This window comes from Euprymna scolopes, chromosome 20, assembly GCF_053919585.1.
Source record: "Euprymna scolopes isolate OS-2025 chromosome 20, ASM5391958v1, whole genome shotgun sequence".
NCBI lineage: Eukaryota > Metazoa > Mollusca > Cephalopoda > Sepiida > Sepiolidae > Euprymna > Euprymna scolopes.
Genome location: NC_136501.1, coordinates 88,339,841 through 88,366,503, shown reverse-complemented (window position 1 = coordinate 88,366,503; position 26,663 = coordinate 88,339,841). Strand labels below are relative to the sequence as shown.

At 33.3% G+C, this 26,663-nt stretch overlaps 1 protein-coding gene across 13 annotated transcripts in view; it reads right to left on the bottom strand.

The window, feature by feature from the left end:
- The window catches only part of LOC145241536 (unconventional myosin-VI-like), a 381,082-nt gene that overhangs the window by 45,545 nt on the left and 308,874 nt on the right, over positions 1 to 26,663 (bottom strand). For all 13 annotated transcript variants that reach the window (XM_080104590.1, XM_080104593.1, XM_080104586.1 and 10 more), the window contains exons 11-17: positions 24,959 to 25,103; positions 19,739 to 19,896; positions 18,761 to 18,852; positions 13,293 to 13,365; positions 6,401 to 6,528; positions 3,274 to 3,369; positions 174 to 368 (exon numbers count right to left, since the gene is read on the bottom strand). In XM_080104590.1, coding sequence (XP_079960716.1) covers positions 174 to 368; positions 3,274 to 3,369; positions 6,401 to 6,528; positions 13,293 to 13,365; positions 18,761 to 18,852; positions 19,739 to 19,896; positions 24,959 to 25,103 — 887 coding nt within the window. The remainder of the gene's footprint in view (positions 1 to 173; positions 369 to 3,273; positions 3,370 to 6,400; positions 6,529 to 13,292; positions 13,366 to 18,760; positions 18,853 to 19,738; positions 19,897 to 24,958; positions 25,104 to 26,663) is intronic.

Here is a 26,663-nt window from a genome sequence, read left to right as displayed (position 1 = left end):
TTGAGTTTTATCTCATTCTTCGTAAAAGCTTTCCAGATTTTGTTGATTTCACTCCACATCAAATATGGTTGAATTGCAGAAAAGTTTGCAAATTTTATGGACTTTTTAACGATTTACCCTGTTTTAGGGATCACTCTATGCATCTAATAAAAAAAAAATTGATTTAAACTTACCGTGCTGCGTAACTTATCCATAAGGACCTGTAGCTGAGATCGGAACTTGCTTCCAATACTGATGAAGTTGAGTTTTCCACCAGACATGGGCACACTTTCAGCAAACATGGACTTCAGCAACGGATCAGTGCTTTCCTGGATAAGGAACGCCAGAGAGGTGTGCAGAGCATCATTGTTCTTAGCAATAAACAAGCTCTGTAAATAAAAGAGAAAAATAAAAGACATTATAAAAATTAAAGAAATCATAAAAATAAGACATTACAAAATAAAAGACATTATAAAAATTAAAGAAATCATAAAAATAAAAGACATTATAAAAATTAAATACATTATAAAAATTAAATACATTATAAAAATAAAAGACATTTTAAAAATATAAGAAATCATAAAAATAAAAGACATTATAAAAATTAAAGACATTATAAAAATTAAATACATTATAAAAATTAAATACATTATAAAAATTAAATACATTATAAAAATAAAAGACATTATAAAAATTAAAGACATTATAAAAATCTATGGTCGAATTCTGTTTTTCAGCATATCAACCATTTTGGAGATTATTTCATTTACATGTAACTTCACTACTATTCGTGTAAATGCGTTAAATCTGTTCTTGTCCTGCCAAGCAAGCAGAATGTCTGATAAAATTTCCTGATATTTGCATATTGGTTTTGATAAAGTACATTTCATTAATTAAAGATTATGTTTTCTTATTTATTGAATAAATTTAAAAAAAACGTAAAATTTATTCATTAGATAATTGAGCATTTGACAAAATATGAATATTAGATTTAAAATTAAAAGTTCATAAAAATTCTTTTCAACTACCAAATTTAAAAAGCCATTATTTGAAGCATCAAGAAGTTTTATGAGACGTCCTGCTTGCTTTTTTTTTTTTTAACACAGGAATAACCACCTATCAAGGCCCGGAGACCACTCGAGGATAAGGGTTAATGGGTATACATTAGTCAATGTGATTATAGCATAGTAAACATAAGTAGTGGGAATTTTGTAAATTGGATTACTTAAGGGCACGGTTCATAAAGAATTTGTTTACGTTGGACTTGAAGACAATAAGATTGTAGTCAGCTTTAAAGCAGGCAATTGGAACAGAGTTCCACAGGCGTGCAGTTCTGAGAAAGAAGCTTTGTTCATGGAATCTACATTTAAGTTTAGGCATAGATAAAGAGTGTGGGAAATTATTGATAATGGTCTTGGCTAGACAAGTGTTTTTTGTGAAAGATTGGCATGGGGGGGGCAATAGATTGAAGCTCAGAGTTACTTGCCACTTGAGAACAACTTGTGGCATTCTCTGGAGTCTGAGTGACAAGTCTCACTAGATTTCCAGTACTGTCCACTTCTTTCGATAACCTTTGCAGATGGATGCATTATTGTAACAGCTGCTTACCATTGATTTCTCGTTGGCAGCGACCATTGGTCTTCACTAGAATTTTGGTGGCAAAAAGCCTCCCCAAGGTCTCAGTCCTCTTTGCACTCATCCAACGGAGGTCTGGTTAGTGCTTTCTCTCCTCAGTCTTTCTATCTTCCTTGACCCTCCTCGCTTATTTGGTGTGGCATCAGTTTTTGGTGACACACACACAAAAAAAAAAAAAAAAAAATGGGAGAGGTAGGTGGTTAACTGACAAATATACAGTTCCAGTTTCATGATTCCATGTGATACTCCTTTGTGTTTTACACCTGTAGCATTTTCTGCATGTCCAGTTTGTGTCCATAGATCACGTATTAGTCTTCACATTCAAGTGTTTTCTTTAATATTTCAGCAGTTTTTATTACCGTTATCCGTTGTATCTTACCAGCCATCCCTCAGATTTCAATCTCTCCCATTATCAAAGTCTTTTGGTATTGTTCCTAGCGCTCCGAATATTAGTGGTGTTATTTAAAAAAAATTTTTTTACATGGTAGTCACCACTTATCAAGGCCCGGAAGTCACTCGGGGATAAGGGTTATTGCGTGTACAATAATAAATGGGATAATATCGTAGTAATCGTTAGTATTGGAGATTGGATAAAGTGTCTTACTTAAGGGGGTGGTTCATCAGGAATTTGTTTATGTCAGACTTAAAGACATCCAAGTTGTAGTCAGGTGGGAAACAGGCAAATGGAAGAGAATTCCTGACTTTTCATCTTTCTTTGAGCTTTCTGGCCAATTCAGTATATTTTCTTTGCTCCTCCGTCTTCTTGATCTTGACTCTGGTCTGCTAGAACAGCAAAATCTACAATCTGACAGGTCTTTTTTTTCTTGTTAACTAGTATGACATCCAGTCTTGATTGGATGGATTTATCCATTTGTATATCCATGTTTCATAGGATTTTGTGACTTTTATTTTTAAGTATTGTTGCAGGTTTGTGCTCATACCATTTGTCTTGGTGTTCAAGATTCAGATGTCTGCATAATTCCTAATGTACTGCCTTCCCCACTTGAGTGTGTCTATTCTTATATTCTTTTGGGTTAGTTTGCTGCATTCTCTTATTATGTGATATGTGATTTATTGTTTCGTCTCTTTGCCTGCAGAGTCTGCATTTGCTGTTTTCTTGTGTCTTGTTGATGTTGTTTTCAATATTGTTGTTATTTAAAATTTGTATATTATAGCTCTTAATTGTGTTTTCTAAGTTATTTTCATAGCTATAGCTAAGTTTAACAGTACTTTTATTGAATATTATATGTAGATGGTTGTTTGCAGAAAAATGTCGATTTAAAAGATTAAGAAACACATTCCTTATTTAAATTAAAATGAATTAAAGGATGGAGGAGGCCTATACCAGATTATTTTCCAGTTTCTATTTTTTCTTCAAATGATCCTATTATTTCTGCTAATGTTACTGCTAACATAATCACTAAAGCAACTATTGCAATTAAAAATTTCTTAATTGCTAATAGATATTGGGATATGTTTAATGATACAGCGGAATGATTTGACTTTGGATTAACATAATTATCTTCAACATATATTTTATAGGTGCCCTGAATGAGGTTAACCTCAACATCAAGTCCTAAATTTTTCATAGTTTGATATATAATTTTTTTCATATTTTTTTATATGTTCCAGTAGACAGAAAAAAAAAGCTTAACGTACCGTATTGTAGCATACAGCTCCAGCAAAATGCTTGATCAAAAATCCTTCATCATCTCGAACATCACGATGTTTCTTCAGTTTGGATTTACGAGGAACCTACAAAGATAGAAAATCAATTGATATAATTAAAACTTTTGTGCTGAAATAAATCATTCAGAATTACAAAACGATAAACCTAATTTGGTGGCTAATTTATTATCTACTAGCGGAGGTACCCGGCGTTGCCCGAGTGTTTGTTTTCGGGACGGGGGGGGGGAGTTTTAAAAAATGTTATGGTAGGTAAGTAGGAAGGATCAAACCCGGAGTCATGAGTAAAAGTAGGAAAATAAAGTGTGAAAAAAAACAAAAAAAAAACAAACATCTGCAACGTTAACAGTTCGGCCACCAAGAAAAGTCCATTCCAGTTGTTTAGGAAAAAAAAACAAAAAAAAACGACTACGGTAGGTCGGCGCGAACGTGAAAATATAATGTGAATTGTCCAGCACGCTAACCACTACGTCACAGAGCACTGCAGCTTAGTTTAGTGATTTTAAATAACTTCACATGAAAGAACTACAAAGCCAAACCGGTGTTCTCTTCTCAACTGTTCCTTGTGAACGATCCCCAAACGGTGTTAAGTGGTGGCAGGGGGAGGAGGAATTTATTAGAGAGAAAATATTTTACCACTTCCATTGATCTTAACCGATTTTGGCCGTGACTTCTCAGCAGAAAAAGTATAGAAATCTAAGATTATCGAAGAATTTGAGAAATAATAAGCCTATAACACACCTCAGATATTGTTCTGCCGTTTGTGCATATTATATTTGCATGAAATATCTTGATTTTTAATCCTATTAAGGTCAAAATCCGACGGGAAAAAATGAGTTCATTTTATTTATATAGAGATGATATAAATCTCACCTGTCTGTTTAAATGTATGTATGTATGTATTTATGTCTAAAACTTTCGATAGAGGCGACGGATTTTCACAAGATCGGTATTGTTTTAAAGTTCGACCCTTCAGATGACAAATATCGAAAAGTTGACTAAAACATTAATTCCTTCACCCTCAACTGGGCACTTTTCTACAAGGAGGGGGTCGCTTTTTCGCCGATATTTTCGAAAATCATCCCCTCTTTTCGATTGACTAGTCTTAATTTAAACCTTTGTCCCTTCCAGTTTGGCGATGGATGCAATGGCAAAGATGTCACTTTTTTTTTCACGTTCTTTTCCTTCTTCGCGGTATGGGTTCGAGCCTGTTTGCTCAACACACATTTCCAAACACCCGCACACCCAGGCTAGTATATTCTAAAACAAAGCAGTGGGAAATGGTAAAACAATAAAAATTTTATGCACACTGATATTTATGTATGCGTATAATTAAATGATCATTTTCATTAATCCTTCATTATGATGGGATCCGCAATGATGGATTTTTGTCTCCACTTGGTCCAGGCTTACAAAGGTCTTGGTGCAGGATGTATACTTATCTCATCATTGGCCTTTCTCTCAGTAACTTCTAATGCAAGGGCAAGTTTCTTGACGGTGCCATTGTTGACCATCAACAAATGTCTAAACTATCTTGCCCCAAATCAATGTGATGCCATAGCGCCTTCGGATATCTTCATTGCAGATGTTGTCAAGCAGCTATTACAGAAAAAAGGAGAGAGACCTCACAACAGATTGAGTTTACTACTACTTTATGCCAACAAAACTCAGCTGTTAACTGTTACAGAGGCTGGCATAATAGTTGTGCTCAAGAAAATTGTGACATAGCGCATTATGTTACACATCTGAATCAGAAAATCTGCTACGGAAATAAACCAAAAGAGTCGTTACATGAAGACTTTCCTTTGCAAAAAAACAAAAAAAATGGAAGAATGGGCCAACCAACAGAATGCCAAATATTTTCTGGATGAATGCATCCAAAAGTGAACTAAAGAAGGCTAAAACGAGGATTGCTCCACTATGATCAAGTCTTGGTTAGAAATGCTTTTAAAAAGATCAGTGGTCTCAGCAATGACAACAAGTGCAGGTTCTGCCACACAAAATTAGAGAGTAAGCCACCTGAAATCTAGCTGCTGGCGGATGGCTACTATACAAAGCAACACAAGGAGTGTGGAAATATCGACACTGAACCATCTCTAAAATGTTGAATATCGAATGCAGCAGCAAGTCTTTGGAACATGTTTACCAGAAAAAACAGTTGGAAATAAGTCATACACCATCCACTATGACTATTCAATTCTTACAGCTAGGTAGCTAGAAGCTGGAACTATTAAACTTAACACAGTAACAAGAAGAAGAAAGTAGCAACCTTAGTAGAAGATAGCAATGATGCTGGGTTAAACAGAGCTGTGAGGAAAAAGTTAAAATTCTGAGGTCTAATGTATGGCATGAAAAGAAACTGGAATCTTAGGCAGATCTACATCATTCCACTAGTTATAGGAGCAACCTGACTCATAAAATAGAATCTTAAAAACTACCTGACAAATATACTCGGTCAACTAAGTGCAAGAGAGATACATACAATTGCACTTAAATGAACGATTAGAATCTTAAAAAGATCTCTCTGTTGGAATAAGAGTTAATGTCTTGAATAGGATTTAATGTCTAGCATCCAGTAGGATGACCCATCTCCAGCTAGAACAAAATGATAAGAGAATCAAACAAAAAAAATAAAAAGAGTGAAACTTATTAGTAATGTAATGTATCTTCAACAATCACTATTTATATTATGTTAGGTATGCATATGTATTTATATATTTCTATCTATAGGATTAACTCCTAAACGAATTAACACATCCTTATGAATTTTGAAGCATACTGCTAGGTTCATCAGGTCAAAGGATTTGTTGAAAACTCTATATTTGCCCAGGATGGTGGTTATCCTAAGGATGAATCGATTACGCTGCTATGATCCCGTAGAACGTTCATCCTGTTGAATCAACTGTTGCAAAAGAATGGAAGCGCAGGAAAGTTGGTTAGCCAAGGAAAACTTGGAGGCTAATGGTTCGTTGAACGATGAGAAGTGAAAAGTGAGCTTGTGTAATACCAGAAAACCTCTGACCACTAAACAAGGGAAAAATAATGCTAGATGAATAGAAGAAACTATAAATAATTAAATGATAAGAACGATTTTACTTACACTGAGTCGGAAGTGGTTCTTATTGCGTGAATGAACTTCGCTGGTGAAGTGATCATATTTAGGAGCTGGTAATTTACTCTCCTCATCAAGCAAATCAAAAATACCTTGACCTTTGCCCTCAATCAATTCTGAAAGGAAAAATTAAAAGTAAAATTAAAATAAAAAAAAAGCAAGCTTCAAAATTTCAATTTAATCAAAATATTCTCCAGAAAAAGAAACATCGATTTTCTGTCTGTGAATTTATTTTAATCTAGACCAAAATTCATCCTGGTCCATTCGTGTGTTCATCCATTTGTCTATCTGCACTTTTCTCAATAACTATGCCTAGGAATTTTTAAAATTTTGCACAAACATTAAACATGATATGAGTAAAAAAGTAACAGAACGGATTTTCCTGAAAAACTCCAGTTGCCCCCCCCTGGGTGACTTTCAGGTTTAAATGGCTAAAATTGACACTTTTGTGCTTATTAAAAAAAATTGATGCCTTGGATTTTTATAAAACTATGCGACAACTCTTGAGAGTGCCCTAGGAACTCTTTTAGGGTTAAAAACACTCCATTTTTGGGATTATTTTACCATATTTGTTAAAAATTTTCTGTGTGTGTCTATTTAGCAGTTTTGTATGGTGCAGAACTCAAATTTACATATGTTAAGGCCTAAAACTGCACCGTTTGTTCATTTTCACCAGGATTTAACGTCCCCTGGGGACCTTTTGGGACTAAATTGGAGGAGGGAGGCAAATGCTGAACCTAGTCGTTTTTTTATGCTTCGTTCACTGTGCATTCACGGGGGACCATGCATGCTTCACTTGTTTTAATAATAAATATGACATCGGCATGAATAAAATTATCATATTTTACAGCCTGACAATGCTTGGCAATCTGCAAGTATATATATATATATATATATATATATATATATATATATATATATATATATATATATATAACTACTTCATTTACTCACATAAAATTAATATACGAAAGTATAAATTTATGCATAAACTTTAAGTATTTACTTCAACAGTGCTCAATCCGTAGGTAGAGCGAGTTAGTAAGTTATAAAATAAAACTATATATGGCGATTAAGCATACATGAATATTCTGCATTTCATCCACTCTAGGATTCTTCAGGCTTATCTGCCTGAAGAATCCTAGAGTGGATGAAACGCGGAATATTCAGTGTAGCTTAATTGCCATATATATTTTATAACTTACTATATATATATATATATATATATATATATATATATATATATATATATAAGTGAACTTGTCTGTATATGTATGTGTTTACAAAACAATCTCTACCAAACTACTCTGTCAATTTTTGATGTACAGACTTGAAACTTGATATATAGAGATTTGAACCTGTGGAACAAATACGATTTGGTTTTAGCCGATAAAAATAGCTGCTAAGATGTCAAGATTGAAAAATTGGAACTTAGCAGCCAGCTAGCATATATATATTTTGGAAGTAAACAAATCAAAACAAAGATGCATTTATATCACACTCATTTTATTTTATTAGTGTGTATAATTTGTTTTACACGTGTTTCGTTGAATTGTGGAATTTCACCAAACAACTCATCAGAGACAAATTTATGTTCTTTGGAAAAAAAGACACAGTTGGAGATTTTTTTTCTTTTCTTTTTTCCTTGACTTAAAAAGGGTAAAAATTGGTGGAAGAAAATAGAAATCTTTAAAATTTATATGCTCTGAAAGTATACATTTATTTTTATTGAGCTTTATTAATTATAGCAATTTGAAAAAAAATTATTAAAATATACATTAAAAATATATATTTCTTCATAATTAAACGTATATATATATATATATATATATATATATATATATATATATATATATATATATATATATATATATATATATACTAGCAAAAGTACCCGTCGTTGACTGGGTTCAAAAATTAAAAAAAAAAAAAAACTTTTACAAGTGTTTTCGATATAGATGTACATAATAATACTTTGATAAGTATGTTTTTACTTAAATAGGGATGGTATAATAAAATTGTGGGGTCTGCATTCGCGCCTGGCCTCCATAGAATGGAAATAGGCACAAACTTTAATAAAGACTTTTCATATCTATCTGTGTAAGTATACTTTGATAATTATGTTTCAGTTTGAAGAAATATGGTATAATAAAATTATGGGGTGTTTGTTTGCACCTAACCTCCATAGAATGGAAATATGTCACAAAGTTTAACAAGGTTTTTTAATATAGATCCACAGAATATTGTGATAAGTGTTTCAGTGTGAACAGGTATGGTATAATAAATTATGGGGTTTATCTATTTTATTTTTACTGTTATCATATTTTGCTTTGGTTTTGATACCCCTAAATTCGAAGCTATGTCTTTACAACCCTTCCTTTTCATAACATATCATACTTTCATAAATCAGAGTCCATTTTATGTAGTCTGTTTTTGAACCCAGTCAACGACGGGTACTTTTGCTTGTATATATATAAAGAAAGAGAGAGGGGGGGGAAGAGAGAGGTTTTAGACAAATTTCAGAATTATTTGAATTATTTAATGATGGTAAATTGCAATGAATAGATGTTTCAGTGGAAAGCAAAACAACTGGAAAGTAGTGGAGTATTAGAACTTTATTTTATTATATAGATGTTCACTTGATTTCACATACATACATACATACATACATACATACATACACACATAAATACATACACACACACATGCATGATAATTGCCACGTCTTGTCAGACAAGTGGCGCTCCCTCAGTCAATGAACGTCCATGTGCTCGAAGATGACTTTTCAGTCCTGCCAGTGACTTGCACACCCTCATGCAGACATGAAACTGATGACGGTCATTGGTTTGGATGAAACCAACAGCAACAGAACTTGGATCATCATGCACTTTCATGTGATTAACAAGATCTGCCTTGAACAACAGAGACCAGTCACACACCTCACATATCCAAAGGTCTCCATGATTGGCATTTCCTACATACTCTATTGAGCTTCGCTCAGTCTATCTTGGCTGCTTCAAAGTGTTCTGAGCCCCTGTATATCTGTATCTCAGTGCTCTCTACTGCTTGTGATCATATGCTAGGGACTCCCAACTGTCAACAGGAACATGAAAGCTCACCACTCTCCTTGATGCTATCACGAAAACGTTTTTTGGGCTTGTGTTGGGGTCTTTTGCCAAGAAGGAGCTCACTATAAAACAACTGTTTTGGGAGTCGATAGTCATCAAGCCGGACAAGATGACCAACCCAACACAACTGTTTCTTAATAACAATGGTAGCAATACTGGTTGTGTTGGCTTTATTTAAGACAAATATATCAGGGACAAAACTATCCTACTTTAAACCAAGAATGTGTCCAAGGCAGTGCTGATTAAACCTCTCGAGCAGTTCTACATGTGACCGGTACAAGGTCCATGTTTCAGAAGCACAGAGTAGGGACGGCAATACACATGTTTTATATACTGATATTTTAGTTGTCAGAGTTAGATCACAATCAGACCAGACTCTATCTTGTAACCTTCCAAATGCGTCTGATGCCTTTCTGATTCTTTGTCTTATTTCTGCATCAAGGTAGAACAAAATTTGTTTACGACTTCAAGGTGCTTTTCATAGACGAAGATATCAGGTTCTACATACAGATCATTAGGAGCGTTCGTGAAGAGATCCATCATTAGTTGCATATCACCGGATCAGCATCATCAGCATACAACAGCTCCCAAACAAACCCATACATACATACATACATACATGCATGATGATTGCAACGTCTTGTCAGACGAGTGCCACTCCCTCAGACACTGAAAGTTCATGAGCCCGAAAATGAAATTTAGTCCTGCCGGTGAATTCACATGCTCAAGCAGACATGACACTGAAAACGGTCATTAGTATACATACATATATATACATGCACGCACACATACATTGTACACATACATACACATACACACATACATATCACATACATACATACATACATACATACACAATACATAATACGCATACATACATATACATACATACACATGTGAAAACATACACAAGACAGTCATTGGCATACATACATATAAATATATACACGCATACATACATACATATCTATAAACATATGCTCATATATACCTATATACATACACAATGCATAATACACATGCATGCATATACATACCTACATGCATACATACACATATACATACATATACATCCACATATACATCCACATATACAATTACATACACACATATACTTACACATACACATACATATACGTACACCTATGCACATATATATATACATACGCTTACCTACATATACATACACATACATATATATGCATTCATACACATCCACACATACATGCACATATACACATACACATATACATGCACATATACACATACATATACATACACATACACACATGCATACATACACATACACATATATGTGCATGCATACACGTAAACACATATATGCATATATACACATACATGCACACATACACATATACATGCATATACACATAGATATAAATACATATACACACACATGTACATATATAAATATACATACACATATGATGATTGCAACGTCTTGTCAGACGAGTGCCACTCCCTCAGAAATTTAAAATCCATGAGCCCAAATGCCTGAGGGAGTATCTATACAAAGATGATGTTACAGAGTCTTAGCTTCGTACGACAGCTAAGTCTCTCTCTCTCGGTTCAAAATGTTGAGATCCAGCAACAAGCAAGAGCAAGATAGCCAGCAACAAATTAAACTGTACATACACATATACATACATATATACATATAATGATGGCAGATCAATTGTTACATGCATCCAGCATTTCAGGCCTGCACACGTCACAGTTTTTTTTATCGCCATAGGACTTCTTTTTTTTTACAAATGCATACATACATACATGCATACATACATACATACATACATACACACATACATACATACACACATACATACATACATACATACACACATACACACATACATACATACACACATACATACATACATACATACATACACACATACATACATACATACACACATACACACATACATACATACACACATACATACATACACACATACATACATACACACATACATACATACATACACACATACACACATACATACATACACACATACATACATACATACATACATACACACATACATACATACATACATACATACATACACATATATGTGTGTGTTTGTCAAATGAAATGAACATCTGTATAATAAATTCAAATTCTAATATATATAAATATACATATTTAAATATTTATAAATATACATATTTAAATATTTATAAATATACATATTTAAATATTTATAAATATACATATTTAAATATTTATAAATATACATATTTAAATATTTATAAATATACATATTTAAATATTTATAAATATACATATTTAAATATTTATAAATATACATATTTAAATATTTATAAATATACATATTTAAATATTTATAAATATATATATTTAAATATTTATAAATATACATATTTAAATATTTATAAATATACGTATTTAAATATTTATAAATATACATATTTAAATATTTATAAATATACATATTTAAATATTTATAAATATACATATTTAAATATTTATAAATATACATATTTAAATATTTATAAATATACATATTTAAATATTTATAAATATACATATTTAAATATTTATAAATATACATATTTAAATATTTATAAATATACGTATTTAAATATTTATAAATATACATATTTAAATATTTATAAATATACATATTTAAATATTTATAAATATACATATTTAAATATTTATAAATATACATATTTAAATATTTATAAATATACATATTTAAATATTTATAAATATACGTATATAATTAAATAAAAGAACACAATTAAAGATTATAAATAATAATTTACAAGTATTTATTGTTCAACAGGATAGTCAAAAAGAAATATTAAGATTTATTATTATTAACTTTTTTATTTGCTTGGGATTACTATGTAAATGTTAATATTAATATTCTCTTTAAGTTCATCAGAGCTTTTGTAAACTTAATTTTTACTTCTTGATTTCATTGAAACAAATACATATCTATATATATATCTAATATATAAAAGGCTATATATTTGTCTGCCTGTCTGTCGGTCTATCTGTCTGTCTCCATATTTTAAAACTTTATCTCTTCAGAAACTAAAAGTTGTAAGGGCCTCAAATGATAGGAATTTTTATGGGTCTTTATCCTGTTAAAATACTTTTTAATGGGTCTTTATCCTGTTAAAATACTTTTTAATGGGTCAAAATTGAAAAAAATCGTTAAACATTTTGTTCATCCATCTTAGTTTATTTTTAATCAGTTCAGATAGGTGTCACGTTGGTACAGAGGTAACGTCACCAGCTTTAAATGCTACAGTTTGGCTTTCGGTTTCGATTTCAGCTGATGGCACCGAAATATTTTTACTTTGCAAATCACAACTCTGTAATAATATATACGAAAATTGTACAAATTAAAATATAATATTTAAGCATATTTTGCAACCGGGGAAAGCTGCCCTACCGCTAGTTTATATATATATATATATATATATATATATATATATATATATATATATATATATTATAACTTTTTTTAAGTTCGCAAAGTTTATATAGTAACTCAATAGTGTATGATATGGCTTATATAAATAAAATGCTTTTTGATCGAATTTAACCATTTTGAGTTTGAAAGATGGAAACTAGCAGTAAAATGTTAAAACTTTACTTTATCATATAGATGTGTCCATTTTATTTCACCTATGTATATCTATGTATATTTATGTATATTTATTATATTTATTGCAGATGGTGGACTTACCAATGCAATCTTTGTTGTCTGTGTAGTCAATTTTCTTAACGTTCAGACCTTCCTTCTCATACAGCATTTGTTCCTATAAAAAAAGTAGAGTGCAAGCAATTAAACAATTGAAATATAAGAAGGAAATAAACAATTATAAAAAATCCTATGATAATTCACAAAAAGACATTCTTTTTAGCTCATTACATGTAAACAGCTTGACAAAAGTAGGTGGTGAAAAACTTAAGTATATATATATATATATATATATATATATATATATATATATATATATATATATATATATAATCATTTGAGGACTGATTTCCTCTGTAGAAAGCAACTATTTATTAAGTCGCCTGACGAAGACTTTGGGTTTTAACGGACCATTTGTCCGAAACATTAGCATGTCCAGAGTCGCGACCATGTCAATTTGTTTATGTTAATGAATATATATCTAGCTCTTCTTTTATTGAGCACTCTTAAATTCATTAGTTATCACCCTTGAATAGTTTTAACCTGGAATATATATATATATATATATATATATATATATGGACAGACAGAGAGAGAGAGAGAGACAGAGAGAGATAAAATGGAACAAACCAATTTATATGTTCATCAATGTTTCGGTTTTATTGTAAGAAAAAGACTTCTTACAATAAAGACGAAGCGTTGATGAATATATAACTTAGTTCCTTTTTATCTCTCTATCTCGTCGGAATACTATTTCCATTATTCCATTATTCTCATCGTGTATATATATATATATATATATATATATATATATATATATATATATATATATATATATATATGTATATATATATATATATATATATATATACACATATATGTATATATATATATATATATATATATATACACACACACACAGGATGTCCACAAAGTTTGGCTACATTATGAAGCCAGACTTTGTGGATACCTTCTGTCTGTCTGTCTGTCTTTATATATATATATATATATATATATATATATATATATATATATATATATATATATATATATATATATATATATACAATATATACATCATCATCCATATTTTAGATACATATGGTATAATCACATTGTCACACTGATTCCTGTTAGATTACCAAAGTTAAGCAATGTTGAACCTGGTCAGTATTAAAATGGGTGACCATTTAGTAATACCAGGTGCTGAATGTGCTCTGAAGGTGCTGTTAGGCTATTTTTGCCAAAGACATGCTACATGAAATAATGTAACACCCCACGACACCAGAGGGTTAAAGAACTCATCCATCGTCATCTATATTTTAGATATTAAAGTTAGTGTTCACTATTACACAGAAATTTAATATAAATGATCACCCACTTCCAAGCCACCAGGCGATAATGGGGATTCACTTCTGGATCAGACATATTTTTAGGGACATGTTTTTTTTATTTATTTTTTTTTTTTATTAAATTTTCACCCCAAACAAGGCAAATTGCCACTTTGGTGTAGGGGGCTACTATCAGGGGCAACAACTACTGGGGTACTATGTAGGGATTTGGGCAGCAAGATGTCAGTTCACGTTACACTTGAACTTCTGCATGTCAGTACTGTTGAGGAAGCAGGGACCTGGAATGGAATTCCAGAGTCTAGCGGTTCTGGGGAAGAAACTATTTGAGTAAAAAAATCTTTTACATCTAGGGATCTCAACAGTGTGGGGGTGGGATTTAGTAGCCTGTCGGGTTTGTCGAGGGTGCTCACGTCATGGGGGCACACGTGATAGCAGTTCGTCAGAGCATTCACCACTAAAATACTTGTAGAAAAGGCAGAGGGATGCAACATTTCGTCGATGGAACAGAGGCTGAAGATTAGATGCCAGTTCAGGGCCTATCAGGTTTGCGACTTTCTTTTGAACCTTGTCAAGGAGCGAGAGACTAGTAGCAGATGCACCAGCCCAGATGTGACAGCAATACTCCATACATGGGCGAATGGTGGCCTTATAGAGGTACAGGATACTTTCGGGTGTTAGTAGTTGTCTAGCACGGTAGAAAGAGCCCACCTTTCTTGCAGCGGCCCTGGCAATGCCTTCAATGTAATTGTTCCAACTCATGTTTCCTGTGAACGTTAGGCCAAGGTGTTTGAAAGATGTACTCTCAGATAAAGAGTCGTTGGCCATTGCTATAGGTGGTAGAGAGAGTTTCTTGTAATTATTGAATGAAACTAGTTTAGTCTTGGCAGCATTGAACGCGACCAACCACTTTTGTCCCCATTCCACCACAGATTGGAGGTCTTCCTCTAGTGTTTCTGCCATTTCTTTAGAAATGTGTTCATTCGTCTTCCTGTCGTGCCTGCCATAGAGTGTAGTGTCATCAGCATATATACCCATCTCAGAGGCAATGTTTGAAAGTCTAGTTTTAAAAATATCACCACAGGGTGCAGGGCTCCAATAATATTGAGAAAATTAGAGGTGCCACATACATTTTCCAGATTTAAAAACATACAAACATAAATATTACATTCATAAATGGTGGCGCTTTTCTACCTTTCGGTAGAGGCATATCTATTTGAATGTTATGCATATACAATCCATCTCTTATATGACTGCTTGATGATCCAGAGGTGGGTGATCATTTTATGTTAAATTTATATGTGACGACTATGATCCCCCATTCAAATTCTTAAAATAATGCAGAATTTAAAAAGTAGTTAGAAGCAAAACAATTCATTTAAAAAAAATGTTTATTTTTTATGTACAAACGTCATCCCTTTTTCTACTTGAGAGTCACCACTTATCAAGCCCTGAAGGCCACTCGAGGATAAGGGTTAATGAATGTAAAGTAGTAATAATCTTATGTAAGGTAATAATAATAGTAATAATCGAGGATAAGGATTAATGAATATAGTGTAGTAATTGTTAATTGTGTAAATTGGGTAGAATTTGATTATCTATGAAGAACTTGTTTACATTGGATTTGAAATCTACCATGTTGTATTCAACTGGGAAGCAGGAAAGCGGAACAGTGTTCCACAGACGAGCATTTCTGGGAAAGAAGTTTTGTTCATAGAATCTGCATTTAGATTTAGGCACAGATAGAGAATGGGAGAAATCGTATATAGTGGTTGTAACTAGCCGAGTGTTTTGTGAAAGTTTGGCAAGGGGAGATCATAGATTGGAGCTCAGTCGAGCACTTGCCATGAAAATAATGATAGAGCAGAAACAGGTTTTCAATGTCTCTTTTGTGGGAAAACGGTTGCTGGGAAGAGAAAAGAGCACCATCTACTAGGTTTTGAAGCAGGTTTTGAACTCTGCCAAGGCAGGATAAGGTGTAGCAAGCAGCTCCTACCCAGATGTGGCAACAGTACTCCGTTTTAAGGCATATATATATGCAGATAGCAGATTGTATTGGCAGTGAGATATCTACTGGAGCGGTAGAGTGATCCAGCGATTTTTCCAGCGATCTTGGCAACAGATTTGATGTATGTGTTCCATTTCAGATCAGCAGTGAAGATCAGTCCCAGAAGCTTGTCAAGACATACAGCTTCCCCAAGACGAGGGCCATTCATTTCAATTCGGATGTGATGGGAGTGGGGGGGGGGGTCAGAGCGAATCTGAAGAAAGGAGAGAAGCTTGATTTTCAATGCATTAAAATTAACCAGCCATCTTTTTTCCCATTGCACCACGTTCTCAGGATCAGAAGCAAGAGAATTAGAAAGATCTAGGTTATTGCTGGCCGTTGAAGTGACATGTTTATTACTAGAAGAAGGCAGTAGAAATCCATTTGTTGTTAATATGACGGCGATTCAAATGTGTGAACACGTATTTTGAGACAAGAAAATGTAATGAGCTCATACAATATTGCAATATTTGAATTAAAAATATAGTTATTATAATCCAGACAATTGATTTTTTTTAACAAATAAATACAGTGTGTCTAAAAAAATTTTGCTCACACTTCGAATGACGATAAAACTTTTATTTATGAACATTAAGTAAAATAAAAAATGCTTTGAATACATAAGACAAATGTGATTTAAGAATTATATTCGCAAATGTTCAAATTAATAAGCATTATTGTCCACAAAACGTTATTAACGTGCACCAAGAGATTCACAAATGTCACAAAACAGGTGTCATGTAGAAATTAGTATGAATTCCAAAAATTATGAAAAATGACCCAGTAGAAAAATAATTACAAGTAGAAATAGAATATTTCGATTTATCAAGTTTTCTCGTTTGTTTTAATATGGAAAAGTTGTGTGACCAATTTAGTATGAGAAACAAGGGAGATAACCCTTGACTTGACTTGCCCGCCATTTTTAAAAATACCATCTTAGAACATAATTGTGGATGATTTTATGTTAAAAATACATCCTTTATTGGATCATTTTTCGTAATTTTGGGAATTTATATTAATTTTGAAATAATACGTAAGTACGTAATAATGTTTTCACCTGAAATGTGTTGGTTTACAAGATCACTAATCTATACAAGCACCTGTAATTACTTGTAATAAAAATTCTCCAATTATATGAGGGTCATTCCAAAAGTAATGCATCCTATTTTTTAATTTTAAAAAAGTTGAAGAGCTACACAGACAAGAGTATTATCATTCAAACGAGCGATCTTTTGTGTTCCCAAATTAATTTTTTGACATAGCCACGACCATTCTTAATGCACTTTTGTCAGCGATGAGGTGGTGGCTGTGCATGAGCGTCTGGAGCACACTCTGTCACTCACATCTCTGAAATCGACGAACACAGTTTCTAACTGTGCTGACATTAACTGCATTGGCTTCATAAACGTTCAACAGGCGCCCGTGAATGTTGAGCAGTTCAATTTTTTCTGCATGGAGGAATTCAATGCATCTCTGCTTCTGACACACATCTATGACAGGGATTGCTTTCTTAGAGTCTCATGCCGTCAATATCTGTAACAGGGAGATGAAACTTTCAGATCACGAATGCATAAGTTCAGTCATCATAACAATGCGATTTGCAATCTTCTCTGATCCATTCGAGTGGGATAAAAATAGGAGGCATTACTTTTGAAATGCCACTCGCAAAAAAAATGTTTGATTTTCTTATGAAGTAATACTTAAAAATAAACTGGTGTAAACAAATTATTAATTATATGCCCCCCCCCCCCAACAAAAAAATCCGACCTAAAATATAATGGGTAGCAACTTTTTGATAAACACCGATTGTCTATTTCTGATCTCAAAATGGAAGCTGCCATCAAGTGGACTGTTTCCCTTTTACCAACAATTGTGAAAATAAATTATTAATTGCATCCATCCACACTCACAATAAAAACGTTGTACATAAAATATAATAAGTAACAGTTTTTTATAAACACTGCTTGTCTATTTCTGATTTAAAAACAGGAAGCTGTCACCAAGTAGACTGTTTCTCTTTTACCTCCAAATCTTTACACCTGCTATAGTAAGCATTGACCCGATCATGCATCCGCTCAACTTCTGTGTTAATTGGGATAGAGGGGAGAATCACTAACCTCTTTAAGGATCCGCTCATTGAAGAATTGTTGAAGTTTTTCATTGCAGTAATTGATACAAAACTGCTCAAAGCTGTTCACCTGGAAATATTCTGAAAAGACAAGATGATTAGAAATTAGATCAAGTAGAATACACCCAAATTGCAATTAAATCATTCATCACTCAGCTTAGAATGACCATCTTGGAAATCTTTAGCAAGTGTGTAACTTCAAAACCACTAATGTTATCTCAATCGATGCCTCTGTTCAGTCTCGAAAGACAAAGGATACTCCCTGTAGGGGAAGTTGCGCGTGTATTTGTGAGGCAAGGGTTGCACAATTACCAACCACACCTCTCCTGAATCGGCACTGTTTGGGTCCAGTGGCAATGAAAAGACCAGGACGACTGGAAACAATGCCGAGATAAGAAGAGAGCACATACAGCACCTGGAAGTCCCAAATGATCACCCATTTAGTACTGACCAGGTTCAACGTTGCTTAACTTTGGTGATCCAGCAGGAACTGGTGTTTCAACGCGATTATGCCGTACACTGATGTTATCTATTATCATACCGTTGTGAACTGGTATTGGTCCAGAAAAAAGACACAAGTCTGTACACACATATACTTTACTTTAAAGTAAGAGAACAAGTTCTATTGCTATCCGTAAGGCGAGCACCACAAGGCAAACTAAAGTCGAGTTAATCAACGTTTGCAAAAAAAATACATTCTATAATACATACTCTGGGATTGAGTTATGTTTGGAAAAAAAGTCAATTTTAATGTATAATTAATTCATTTATGATTTACCGAACAAGTCATTTATCGCTCTCAGCTATCAACGCATTTCTCTCACTTCCTCTATGTTTATTCTACCATTCTTTAACATTCCTTATATCTCTGTGAGCACTGAGAAAAAAAGAGTGACTCTTTTTTTCAGCATCTCCATCTAATTTACTGTATATCTTGTTAATGGAAATAGAGAAGAAGATATCTTACCAAACCCAGCAATATCAAGGACACCAATGTAGCTGCAGGACGAACTAAAAGGAATGGCTTTATTCACACGGTTGACAATATAGTCAAATAAACGTGAGTAAACTGCTTTGGCCAGAGCATCGCGAGCGTTTGATGCTTCATTGACTTTCAAAGGAACTCTGGAAAAGAAAAAATAAATAAATAAATGGAAATGTTAAATGTAGAACCATATGGTAATTAAAATTTTTTTTTTTTCATATATACTTAACTTTTAACCTAGTAAAGCCCATTGACTTAGAATGAGGGCTTTTTGCTAACTTCATGGCTGAATATGATTAAATATGGTTAAATTTGTGCTCATTTTTGCATTAAATACTAATCCCTATTAATCGCTTACTGTGACTCAAATAAATACCATAATATTTAGTCTGCCGCACCTCGTCATAACAAAGATCCATGCAAAATTTTAGCGAGATTGGCTCAGTAATCTTCAAGAAAACAAACTTACAGACTAATAGAAATATAATATAGATATGGAAATCACTGCAGACAAGGCATGAAGCCACTTGATGTAAGAAGCTAAAAAATACCACTTCAAGATCAAAACTAACCAATGATAAATGTTAGATGAACATATTCCAACCCAGTATATGGTAATCCGGTACTTTTTAGGAATAGGTATCTGAGAAAATGTCAGCATTTATGTTATCAATTCGAAAGAAACTGTTGATTTTATTTTATATTCAAATGCATTCTGTAGGCATACACAATATGAATCGAACAATTTTTTTTTTTATTATGTCTGTTGGATTGGAGAATAAGCATTTTCATAATTTATTTTTATTTTGTTTTACAACGGCCTTTTGCTTTTTGACAAAATATATAATATTCATTTGATAGAACTTTTCCTGCCATACAAAACTATACTAATTGTCTTTTTGTCTAATTTATTTTTTTATTACTTTTTATGTTTAGATGTAATAATGTTAGATATTAACATTGTTAAAAGTTAATTAGTTATTATCGATCTGTCTATCTATCTATTTATCTATCTGTCCAGTGATATTGTTAAAATAGTTCATATTTTATTTATATTATTGTTTATAGAATAAACTGTAGCAATGGGTTTTAGCTGAAGATGTTTACATAAATTAGGTTAAATAAACAAAATGGCCTTGGGTAGGCATAAGTGGAAAGGTCGCACGTTGAGATATGTGTGCTTTTTGAATGATGATGTAACGGAACTGAGGTCAAGAGATTGGGAAATTTAGTCAGTTGAGGAGTTTTTTAGTTTGATCACGGAAGTGAACAGACGCACTTCAAGCTAGGGAGCAAGGCTGTAAATAACAAGCATGTAGACAGGAAATGCTGACTCTAGTGGAGACCATTTGAGACATCTGAAATAAATTTATATTTTAAAAATATAAAGTGTTGTTCTGTGGTTTCACAAAAGAAGGAAGAACAGAGGTCTCAAATAGTTATGATGTTGGTCATTTCATGTTTCATCACGGAGCTCAGCACTGAAGATAAAAGAACTCTTGAAGAAAGAAAGGTATGAAGCTTATATTATTCTTCTTATAAAAAAATGATGCCTGTAAGTAAATATGAATTGTAATATATACCCGTGTGATAACTCTCTGATAAAACATGACTCAGTTTATATGTCGATATCATATCCTCTGACTAAATAACAATACACACAATTTATAAGTTTATAACAGATGTTATAAGAACGATATCTCTTTATACAACATAGAAATGGAATATCCAGGAGATAAAATACAACATTTTCGACACTTGCTCTTCTTCACTTTTTACTGAGGTTAAAAAAAAGCGGCTGAAGCTGCCCGGGACATTTGCAAGATATACGGAGAAGGTGTCATAGGCAAGTCTACAGCACAAAAATAGTTTGTAAAGTTAAAAAAATGTCGATTTTGACACCGACGACATGTTTTGCAGATGAAAGACCTTCTGAACTCAGCGAAGAATGTCTCAAAGCACTTCTGAAGGAGGACGGTCACCAAACAAGTCGTGAATTGGTAAAAAAAAAAAAAATGAACTGTGATCACAAGTCGATTCTTAATCATCTTCATTTAAAAGCCAAAAGGTGTAAAAATAAAGAAAATGTAAAAACGCTACACACTTATTCCTCAACCTAATAACTTTTGATTGATTGAAATTAAATTAAGCAAATTTTTTGTCAAAAAATCCATTGAATAGGTTGGAACAGTGTAGTGCAGCAATTTTGTCGGATTCTCTTAAAGTTAATATTAATGACAGGGTACAAAATCGTCTTCGAAATCTAGTAGACAAGGGCATTTTCCCCTCTCTACTTCCTCCTTTTTCACAGAAGAGTCTATCTCTGCTCTATCATTACCTTTATAGTAGGTGCTCGACTGAGCTTCAATCTATAGTCCCCCTCCTCCTCCCCGGAAAACTCACCTAGCTACAACAACAGTCAACAATTTCCACCACTCTCTATCTCTGCCTAAAACTAAACAAAACTTCCATGAACAGAGCTTCTTTCATAGAACTGTCAGTCTGTGGAACACAATACTGTCAGGCTGCTTCCTAACTAACTATAATATTGTCGTTTTCAAATCTAGTGTAAATAAGTTCTTGTTGAGCAGTCCTCTTATATAATTAAACTCTATCCAATTTCCACCATTACTGATCATCACAATTATTATCCTGCGAGCTTTGATAAGTAAAAATAAAAAAAAAAACATAATTAATTAGAAAATAATGCAATCCCAATTTTTTTTTCTTTTTGTTTGTTGCATAGAAGTCACCACTTATCAAGGCCCGGAAGGTTAATGGGTGTACAGTAGTCAATAGGATTATAGCATATTAATCGTAAGTAGTGGAAATTTGGTAAATTGGATTACTTAGGGGGACGGTTCATCAAGAATTTATTTATGTTGAACTTGAAGACAATCAAATTGTAGTCAGCTGGAAAGCAGGAAAACGGAAGAGAGTTTCACAGGTGTCCAGTTCTAAGAAAGAAGCTTTGTTCATGGAATCTATGTTTAGGTTTAGGCAGAGATAAAGAGTGGGAGGAATTATTCATAGTGTTATCTGCTAGACGAGTGTTTCTCGTGAAAGTATTGCGAGGGGGGATTATAGATTGGAGCTCAGACGAGTACTTGCCATGAAAATAACAATAAAGCAGAGACAGGCTCGCAACGTCACTTCTGTGGGAAAGAGGTTGCAGGGAAGAGAAAAGGGCATCCCCCACTAAGCTGCAAAGTCTATTTTGAACTCTATCAAAGCAAGATAAGCTGCTTCTAGCAGCTCCTGCCCGGATGTGGCAGCAGTACTCCATCATTGGACGCTCCTGGGTAGAGAATTGCATCAAGAGTGAGATATCTACTGGAACGGTAGAACGATCCCACAATTTTTCCAGTGACCTTGGCAACGGATTTTTTTCATGATACCGTAAAAACATTTTCCATTCACTTATGCATGAAACATTATTGGCACCTCTGGGCGAGTATGACCATTCACTAGTCTCTCCCTCTAAGAAAGAGTCTCTAATCTAACAGGTCTCACACAATGTACCAAACTCCATCAGCACAATATTGCATCCCTGTGCTTGCTTTGCAAGTACTTCAATAGAATGTGCTCCAACAAACTTGCTGCTCTGGTGCCCCCTTCACATAAATGCATCCAGCCAGCCTGAAATCAGTTAAATCCCTTCTATTTACTGTGGAGGTGTCCAGATGAGAGAGAGTTTTCTGTTCACTTCTTTCCTCAAACTGCTATCTTTTGGAATTCCCTTTCTGTTCTCTGTTTCTATGACCATACCAAAATACACAAATTTAAATGTAATCTGTTTAACATTCATTAAAATATTAAACAAAAGTTCGCACATGTCATTTACATAAACACGTTTTATGTATGTTCGCGGTTGCGAGCAATCAAAAAAACAATAGAATAATGTCTATACATTCCTGGACGATTGCTGTTCTTTCATTCTTTTTGGTTGTCGTTTACTATGTGTGGCTGTGTTTGTTGGTTTTCTGTTTAACTTAACACAACGAATCTACTCAAGCATGGAAAAACAATGAAGGCTTGCTGAGGTTTCAAAGGTTTTATTTAGAGAGAGAGTTTGCTCCTAGAGAGCAGGAGAGACTACCAAGGCTAATTAATTATTGACTCATCTAATTTTTTTAATTTAGTCTTAAAGATGGGAACTGAGAGACCCAAACGTGCAGACGTTGAGGTGACATTCACTTAGATTCTTTCTATATTGTCGTATGCATCTTGCATGTCTCGCTTCCCGACTAAGACTGAATTTAAAAAAAAAAAAAACTTTTTGTTTCTTTCTTGATGGCATGACGTCATTACCTCCTCATTTCGTCATATCGCTCCCTCTACATTTCTAGAAAGTTTTGTTTAGGGAGCTAACTTTTAAACCTCACTTCAATCATGCATCATATACAGATGGGTATATTTCCATTTGCTATCAGGTTATTCTGACATGTACTTGTGTGACCCTTGACAAAATTCAAACAAGCTAACACAGTTGCTACCTACTGGCGTAGGGTCGCATTATATGTGAACAAACATTTTACCTCACAACTCCTTAATTAGAATGCTCCCTTATAAATTTGACCCATAATCTTCAGTGGCAGCATGCCTTGTTTGGGATTTAAAAACAGATAAGAGTATCCTACATTTTTGATAAAACAACAATTCACACATGAATGAGTATTGTTGCTACATCTCGGTTGGTGCATTTAGTTTCTCATTCTTAGACAACGTTCAAATCTAATAGATCCCACACTATTGGTCAGGCTTCAGTTCTGGCTAACCAAACAAGAAGCAAAATCTCACCCCTTCACTGTTGAGTTTCCTAAATGCCGGAAAGCCTTTTACTCTAATAGTTTTTTTCCCTCAGGCTGCTAAATGTTGAACTTCTCGCCTTACTTCCTGCTTCTCTGACTGTACCCACCTGCAGCAGTTTAAATGTAGCATGAACAGATATCTTGCTGCTCAACTCCCCACAGTTATCTGTTAGACACAATTCCAAATAGTAGCCCCTTACGTTCTAAGTAACAATATGCCTTGTTTGGAGTGAAAATGACTAAAAAAACATCTGAAATCATTCCCTTTTTATTCTGGCATCCCAATCTATAACATATGAACAAACATTTTACTTCACAAGCCCTCACTTAGGGTGCTTCCCTATAAACTTGGTCGCCTAATCTTCTTTAATAACCACAAATAAATACTTACTTGATGGCGGTTCCCTTCATGCCCCCTTTGGTGGGTACCATCACACGACTGACAAGGGCTTCTCTCAATTCACCTTTGTCCAAAGACATCAGTTTTGCGGCCAAACCCAAAGGAACTTCAGTATTATCCGAAATTTTGCAGCCACCTGAGATTTTGAAAAAAAAATTGAAAACATGAAGATAAGCTTGTTTTTTTTTTCCCCCCTAGCAGTCCATGCTTTTTTCTGTTTTCAAATAAGTAATCTAATAAATAAGGAGCAAATGCTTGTATGTTCAGTTAAAACAACGTGAAGATAGGTTTTTGTTTTTTAATGGCGTCCCACACTTTTTTCTGTTTTACAATAAGTAATAGTAAATTATGTTTATTCTTCATACAAAAATATGTAAATTTGACTCCTAGGAATTTATTAAAAAATATGTAATCTGGCTAGGAATTTATTAAAAAATACATAATCTGGCTCGGAATTTATTAAAAAAATACATAATCTTGCTCGGAATTTATTAAAAAATACATAATCTGGCTCGGAATTTATTAAAAAATATATAATCTTGCTCGGAATTTATTAAAAAGAATACTTAATCTGGCTCGGAATTTATTAAAAAATACTTAATCGGGTTCGGAATTTATTAAAAAAAAATACTTAATCTGGCTCGGAATTTATTAAAAAGTACTTAATCACACTCGGAATTTATTAAAAACATAAATACATAATCTGGTTCGGAATTTATTAAAAAGAATACTTAATCTGACTTGGAATTTATTTTTAAAAATACATAGTCTGGCTCGGAATTTATTAACAATACTTAATGTGACTCGGTAATTTGCTATAATATGGAGACATTTTTAAATAAACACATAAAAAAAAGAATCCACGAGGGGAATAATTCTTATTCTTTTAGTAAAAATTAGATTTATGTATATGCATATATATATGCTCATATATATGCATATAAATACACATAATAGGAACACATTTTTATTAACTCAACTTTAGTGTAATAACTTTGGATTGTTTCCCTAACTCCTATCTTTATTTCAGCTGTGATGACCCTTTTCTGTTCAGGAATTGTTTTAATAGACTTTATCTTTGTGATAACCTTTACAGATAAAAAAAAAAAACTGGCGGTGGGTGGCTAAGATCTGATTACTGTGAAACCCATTCGCGATCACACCTCTTACTTATGAGACGATCACCAAAGTGTCTCCTAATATGATTGAATGACAATCAAATAAAGACTGTTGTATATTACTCTTCTTTCCTACAATGGACACCAATTGCTCTCCAGGGTTTGTAAATTACCTGTGGTGACGGTGTGCAGACGTCAATGATTACTGGCCTTAACAAGCATGCACCTGCTGCAAGGAAACAATGGTTGCCATTTCGATGTGATGGTCTCGTTTATGCAAAATTGGCTGTCCAAAATAGATGAGTGAAATTTTTGCTCCAGGAAAAACTGTATTTTGGACACCACATTATTTACCTGTGTTTATGATGGTTGTCAGTTTATCCTTTGTTTTGGATTGTTGTCGGTTTATCTTTTGTTGGCGAAGAGAAGAAACAAGAAACACTGCTGCTGCTGATACTAAGAGAGAATGGCTTTGTTGTTAGAAGAAAGAAAAAAAGTAACGCTTCTGATACCAAAAGCAAACGTTTTCTCTGTCGGTGGTTAAGCGAAGGAAATAATCTGGCACAAGTGTACGTGCA